Genomic DNA, 8,011 nt, shown 5'->3' on the forward strand with positions numbered 1-8,011 from the left:
CTAGTAAGCTATATTGTTTAATTTTATAGTAGGTTTTTTGGCTAGTAAGCTATATTGTTTAATTTTATAGTAGGTTTTTTAGGCTATTAAGCTATATTGTTTAATTTTGCAGTAGGTTTTTAGGCTATTAAGCTATATTGTTTAATTTTGTAGTAGGTTTTTCGGCTAGTAAGCTATATTGTTTAATTTTGTAGTAGGTTTTTCGGCTAGTAAGCTATATTGTTTAATTTTGCAGTAGGTTTTTAGGCTATTAAGCTATATTGTTTAATTTTGCAGTAGGTTTTTAGGCTAGTATGCTGTATTGTTTAATTTTGTAGTAGGTTTTTAGGCTAGTAAGCTATATTATTTAAAATTATGATGGAATTTAGTAAAAGTTATTTCTTTCATGTTTCATACTGGTGGAAATATAATTCATCTTTAACTGGGTCATTTTTCTTACAGTATGTTTTCCTGGACTTCGACCCTTGGCATTCTTTCTGATGGTGATATTTATACGTGTGAAGAACGAAGGCTATCTTCCTGGCTGGAGAATCATCGAAGGATGTGAAAAAATCATTAACGAAAGAAGAGCAGATTCTACGGTAGGTTGACACGTCTCGAGAAAATATTATTCATTACGAAGTTGTTAGGAGTTTTTGTTAACAATTATTGGGTGAAAATAAACGCAGAATGAAAAGGATTATATGGGGGGGGGGGCTCTTGCTGCGCATGCGTTAGAAGAAGATAAGAGGTGTAAGTTATACCATGTGCTCTTTGGCTGTATGCCAACCAAGTAATAAAAAAACTTTTTTTTTTGTAGCTTTTGTAGTGCGAACTGAAATATGTTGAAATAATTGGACGACCTTCGTCTTCAGATAAAGTAAACTTTTGGTTCCCTTTTATGTAGTAGACATACACTGAAATTCTTTAACTTATAACTTACGTTCTCTAGTGTTAGTTATACAGAACACGTGTGTTTATTGTAAATTTTTGTTCACCCCGTTTCAAATTACGTATTGTAAATAATAAAGCATGTATTTTAAGGATGAATGAAAGAGTACGTATGACATAACAAATATATTTGTTATAAAAGTTGCAGGTTAAATAAATTGTCAACAAGATATAAATTAAATTAAAAGTATTCACTGATAACTGACGTATAAATTGTTATTAAACAAGCTGGCTTTGTTATCTTTCGTCAAGGAAGGGTCATTTTGAAGGTTGCTTCGGTGTATTTTCATTATTTGAATTTGCTAGGACTTAGATGTTGATATGACAAGATTCACTCCAAGATCAAGGATCTTGCTTATTTAAATAATGGTAAGCTGGTACGTTTTGTTGTTGGTTCTATGTTGTTTGAGGCGTTTATATGTTCAATGACACGGATAGTTAGGGGTCGCCCTGTTTCACTGATGTACTTCCTCTTTCCGCAAGTTTTACATTCAAGGTCACAGACTGTTTGAGGCTGTACATTTTTCTCCAGTTTTTCTGGGTAAAAGCAGAGTGAACCATCTGGTCTTTGAAGGTTTTTCTCAATCTCTGTAACAATGTGATGGGGGGGGGGGATAAAAATTATTTTATTACTCTACTTTTGTAGTTATGGTGCCAGTGACGTGGTAGTACTAATGGCGAGTAGTGTTTTTGTTCTTGTTTATTTTGTGTGTCGAAGATGGAGTTTGTATAAAGTTTAGGGTATCCATTTTGTAGGTTTATAGTCTTCAGGTTGTTTAGTCTTCTGTCCTGGCCTGTTGGGCGGAACAGTTTCTTTTTGTTGTTTTTAATTCTCCAATTATAGGTCATATTTTCATGTATTTTAGGTGTTGGAAGTCAAAGGTTGGTTATGCGGAGAGTTTATTGTAATTGGTGGTTTTCTCCTGTTGACAGGTTTAACTCTAGAAATGCTAAATTGTTGCTTTATCCCGAGTGTTCGAAGGTGAACTTAATGTTGTGCTGGAATTTATTTAAAGCGATGTATAGTTTTAGTAAGTTTGTTTGACCAGTGTGCTACTATATTGAATTTAGGCCTACCCAGTGGTAAAAGTTTCCAAACGGTACACGCAGCATTTGTACGAGTTCATAGTTTGTTGGTGGTGGCATCTGGCGGTGAGCCAATCAAATGGTTAAAGACAATATAGTCCTAAGCCTAACCCGTTCATTATTATTAACTGAACAAACAAATTTATTACAATTATAATTTGAAATAGAGTTACGTTATATATTTCTTCACTAAACTCAGACAATGTACATATTTTTTATGATAGCAACCATTACATTTTTAATTACCAGTAAATATTAATTCAAATATAGTACAAGTTTTAGATATTGTTATTAGGCCTATAAAATAAAATGACTCCTAATATTTGAAAGGAAACAAAATATATGTGAGACTCAAAACACGTTTACTTTGTATGCTTGTGTTTTCTTTTTTTTAAAACAAACACATTAGGTCAACGGAACATCATTTCATTGATTCATTTGTAATTAAAAAAAAAAATGTGTTTTCACCAAAACGTGTGATTTTAGTGGTGAGTAAAGGAATTATACACTTCAAGTTGATAATTTTGAAGTCACTAATAAACACGCCTAACGTTAGTTCTTAGAACAATAGTGCAGGGAATTTATATTTCTGATTTTTTATTATTTTATACAATAATCTGCAGTAAACAGCAAAAGTAACGTAACATATGAGTGATTAAATGTGAAATACAGGACTTATAATCTTCAAGTTGATAATTTTGAAGTCACTAATAAACACGCCTAACGTTAGTTCTTAGAACAATAGTGCAGGGAATTTATATTTCTGATTTTTTATTATTTTATACAATAATCTGCAGTAAAAGCAAAAGTAACGTAACATATGAGTGATTAAATTTGAAATACATGAAAACATTTAATTCCGAAGTCTATTTTACTGTTTGTTTAGATCAAAAGCCTTCTCGTCGTACGTTCTAAACCTAATAGCATCGTGTAGCGTTAAAAATAGAAATAGAATTTAAAAACAATTACATATCTTAAAAATTTAATATAACATGTTGTTACCCAGATAATGTTTTTCATTAAATTAGGTACAAATATTACAATACACCATTGTTTTCATTTCTTTTGTGTACAAAAGAATCCTTATTACAATCGCTGTTTCTAAGCCTAAGTTTGTATGTATTGAAATCAGGATTTCGGGAAGTTAGCTATAACGGCTTATTCCACATATATCAGTTTATTTTTACTAAGTTATCCGACAAGTAGGTCACATTCTAAATTCCGTAGGAAATAATAAGTTATATTAAAATCTTAGTTAAAAGTTATTTTATTTAAAATGAAAACAATTAGGGAAACAAAATGTTTTTTGTTTTTTACCGATGAAAGATGAAAAGGGTTAGAAATTAAGCGCCCTCTCAGTGAAAAAAAACTTACGACAACCTTCATTTTGCAAGTGTATCGCACTTTAGCCTACATTCGTTAGTTTATAAACAAAGTTAGAACAATTTTAAAATACATTCTGTTGTGTCAAATTTTAAACACTAAACTGTTCTCGCCCAACTTACAGAAAAGAGTACCAGACTTACTGCAGTTGATGTTGGATGCCGAAGTATCTCGCAACGATCTTCAAAATATAACAAACGATAAATTAACTGCAGGAAATGATGATGTAACAAGTGACAAAAAATCACCTGGTAAGACTTTGATAAATAAACCGTACTTGTGTTTGTTTATTCTATTTGTTATTAAGCACAAAGCTACACAGTGGGCTGTCTGTGCTGCGCCCACCACGTGTATGGAAACCCGGTTTTAAGCGTTATAACTTTCCATACTCTCCTCTGAGTCGGCCAGGTGGTTGGGGCGCTCGACTCGCAATCTGAGGGTCGCGGGTTCGAATCCCCGTCACACCAACCATGCTCGCCCTTTCACCCGGGGGGGGGGGGCGTTATAATGTGACGATCAATCCCACTATTCGTTGGTTAAAGAGTAGCCCAAGAGTTGGCGGTGGGTGATGATGACTAGCTGCCTTCTCTCTAGTCTTACACTGCTAAATTAGGGACGGCTAGCGCAGATAGCCCTCGTGTAGCTTTGCGCGAAATTCAAACCAAATCCTTTGAGCCACTAGGTGAGAGTATCTGGTAAGACAGCTAGACGCATTAGCCTAAAACGTTAAAGAAGTTCAGTTGTACCACACCTGATATGAAAATATAAAACAGAAATATATTGTTCAAGTTTGTAAACAATTTTTTAAATATATGTGTCAGTGTTTATAATTGAAAACGTTATGTTCGTGTTACAGGTTGGCACTAGGACTTATCTTAATATTTGTCATAGTAAAAACAAAAATTCTGTCTCATCATTACACTGGGGCTTGGCATGGCCTGGTTGTTAGGGCATTTGACTCGCAATCTGCAGGTCGCAGATTCGAATCTTGTCACCAAACATACTTGCCCTTTAATTAAGCCTTGAGGCGTTGTAATCTTACGGGCAATCCCACTTTTCGTTGGTAAAGAGTAGCCCAAGAGTTTTTGGTGGGTGGTGTTGACTAGCTGTCATCTCTCTAGTCTGTAACTCCTAAATTACGGACAGCTAGTGTTAATAGCCTCGAGTAGCTTTGCGAGAAATTCAACAAACAAACCATTTCACAGCACAGTCTTCTGTGAACATAAAACTCAATAATTGAATATTATTATGCCTCAATGTTTTGTTGAACTTAACTGAAAATATTTGTAATTTGAAGTTCGTGTCTAAAAACATATTAATCTCTTGTCAGGTTTTTATGGGGACCGGGATTCTTTACAGTAGGTGTCTGTGACTTGTTGGCGATAAATGTCAACAATAAACGGACAGCACACAATCCACTTGTTTTAAAATAATAAAAATTTGTGTTGGTTATCACAGTTGTATCCTGAATTTTAAATAATTGTATCTTTTTCGTCAAAGTCTACATAGGCGGGTTCAATTAGTTTAGAACACCCTTTGACAAGATAAATTATTCTCCTCCATTTCTGTTATTACAATACAAGCTGTGAAACTCACTGTTACGTCTAAACTAACACACAGTTTAACTTCACGTTAACTTTCACTAACTTACTTTCTTACCTATATAAATATATTGCCCGACTCAAGCCTAGAACTGATAAAAAAAAAAGCTGAACGTATAAAGCTAGCAGATTTTCTGAGAATAACCTCCACAACAATATGACGTGTACGATGCCACGCCCGCCTCCGAACTTGGAATCATCGAATTTATCGGCGGCTTCAAACCCGGAATATCAACTGACCCCATAAAAACACACGTCTCATTCAGCCCCCCCCCCAACGAGCCAATCCAATCTCATCTCCGTTTTTTAAAGAGGTATAAAACAATCAATGAGTCATGAAGATATCCAGAAGACGACAGAGAACAAACTCAACACTAAACTACACGCAGTGCACTGGATTCGCTCAAGGAATATATACAGGAAAGGCGACACTGTTAATCAAAACAGTCACCACGTCGCAAGAAGCCACTGACCTCATATTCTCAAGCCACTGACCTCATATTCTCATGCCACTGACCACATATTCTCAAGCCACTGACCACATATTCTCACGCCACTGACCACATATTCTCAAGCCACTGACCACATATTCTCAAGCCACTGACCACATATTCTCAAGCCACTGACCACATATTCTCAAGCCACTGACCACATATTCTCAAGCCACTGACCACATATTCTCAAGCCACTGACCACATATTCTCACACAGATTCTCATTTCACCTATTTCACTATAAAGCCATACAGTATATACTCCTCCTCGTCCACTCCTGCCTTTCCCTCCACCCATCATCAGAGAGCAGCACCCACAAACAAGAGTCTTTGCTTTACCACGCACTACACCTCCAACTTTCATCCAGACACCCCAAATCCAGAGGCTAACCCCAACCATGAGCCAAGGCACCCAAACAGAACCCCTGGATACTAAGGATATGTCAGCCATGACAGACCCTACAACGGTAACCGCCCAGTCCACTCAAATTAAACCCTGCAAGAGGAGAAAAGCAACCCAGACCCAGCCGCCTCCAGAGTCCACCAACATTCCTACAGATAACATCCTCCATTTCTTTCCGAATCTTCCATCTGACTTGCTAGCCCCCTGCAGATCGACACCTCCGTCGCCACACCACGTTGATACAGAAGATCCCTGTCACCCCTCCACGAGTGAAGACGAAGACTCGAACCAAGATATCCAACCAACTAAAATCTTTCAAGTGCCTCCTATCTAACTCCACTAGCCAACCAATGACAATGACTCCCACGCCTATCGCTCCCTTATTCTTCGTGTCGCCTCAATACCACCTTAGTTTAATCGGGCACTGGTCAGGCAGGTTATTCGGCGCCTGATCAGTGAAAGTGGGTTTTCTCGGGGTACTCCCGTTTCCCCCCTCCTCCACAGCAAAGTTCCTAGGCATTTGATTCTTAGATACCCGCCGCCCTGAAGGACCATAAGTCCGATAATGGTCGTTGTTTTTAAGTAAAACGAAACCACGAAGATACAAACCTATAATTTTTCCATGCGTAGCCCATAACTTTCATCATGAGCGGGGTGAAGAGAATAAATTGCTTCTGAGCGCCCCCGGGAGAATTTAAATCGAAAGACCTGCCACGAAAATCCAAAGCAAAGCCTATAACTTTCTACACACTACGAGCCGTTATGATGTAACAACACTCAATGAGACAACTGAAGGTTCGAGTAACGTGACGTCAATTCACAACAATTTTACTAAATTTTAACACTTATTTTGTATTTCTTACGTTTTCACATATAAAGATTAGAATGCATTGTTTCAATGGTTGGGTACCCTTGCTGTTAACCACATTTTAGCCCCCCCCCCAGTGGCACAGCGGTATGTCTGCGGACTTACAACGCTAGAATCCGGGTTTCGATACCCGTTGGGGGCAGAGCACAGATAGCCCATTGCTTAGCTTTGTGCTTAATTACAAACAAACAAGCCACATTTTCGGCTGTAAACCCGATAATACCTCATGAGTTTCGGAGACTAAGGTTAGTCCTAAATACCGATATTAAGCTAACAATGCAAAACAATGTTTATAATATAATTGAAATAATAAACAATAGATCGAGTTAACAAATAATGGTATGCAGTATATTAAATAGTACAAACAATACTGTCAATGAAAGTAACAATGAATATCTTACATGTTCACTACTGTTGTGTTGAACCATTGTCGTATTGAATTTGTAAACTTGATCTCCAAGCACGTCTCTTTACGTCACATATGTGATAATTCAGACACATGTTCTGAATCGGTAGTAGGATCTTTCCCACAGTAAAACCATTGTTAATGAAGATACAAAATAATAAATAAACAAGAGGGAATCCTCAATAGCCCCGGCACTTGAAATTCTTATTGGTCATATTACAGTAAATTAATGTACGAGACCTTTTTTTTCTTAGCTATATTCTTGTGCGCCAGCAATACCAACCGTGTGGCGCCCTTATAGCAATACCAACTGTGTGGCGCCCTTATAGCAATACCAACCGTGTGGCGCCCTTATACTCGATTCCGATTTTATTACTCATCAACATCTCTACCAGCCTACCCTCAAATTTAAATTCTTTTAGTTGGGAATAGAATAAATTAATCTATGAGACCTGGGCTTGATCAAATACATCAATTGAAAGGGTTTGACCTCCTGAGTTGAAAATAATTAGATCTCAAATCAGTCAAGAGATGACTGAGCTACGAGCTAAAAGTTTGTACTTGGAAAACAACTAAAACATCTCAGAGCCGTTCTATGAGCAGCTCATCCGCGGCTAAAAACAATACTTGATAATATAATAACGTTAAATGTAACAAGAATAAAGACATCGAGGTCACGTGACTAGTATCACGCCACGTCGTTCTCGAACATTCATGTCCTTTCCTTAAATCCCGGGATCCTTCTAGATATAGTGTAGTCTTGTATATATAAGACCGGCCACGAAGCGACGGGGAGGATGAGTAATTGAATGTACGCTGACAGAGAGAATATTGCTTTGAAA

The 8,011-nt window shown here is 37.0% G+C and overlaps 1 protein-coding gene across 1 annotated transcript in view; it reads left to right on the plus strand.

The window, feature by feature from the left end:
* LOC106468050 (cytochrome P450 3A8-like) overlaps positions 1-8,011 on the plus strand; it is a 16,830-nt gene that overhangs the window by 6,285 nt on the left and 2,534 nt on the right. The window contains exons 7-8 of the mRNA XM_022396360.1: positions 442-581; positions 3,524-3,650. Of these exons, the coding sequence (XP_022252068.1) occupies positions 442-581; positions 3,524-3,650 (267 nt within the window). The remainder of the gene's footprint in view (positions 1-441; positions 582-3,523; positions 3,651-8,011) is intronic.

The sequence above is a fragment of the Limulus polyphemus genome, unplaced genomic scaffold (genome assembly GCF_000517525.1).
Source record: "Limulus polyphemus unplaced genomic scaffold, Limulus_polyphemus-2.1.2 Scaffold2849, whole genome shotgun sequence".
Classification (NCBI taxonomy): Eukaryota; Metazoa; Arthropoda; class Merostomata; order Xiphosura; family Limulidae; genus Limulus; species Limulus polyphemus.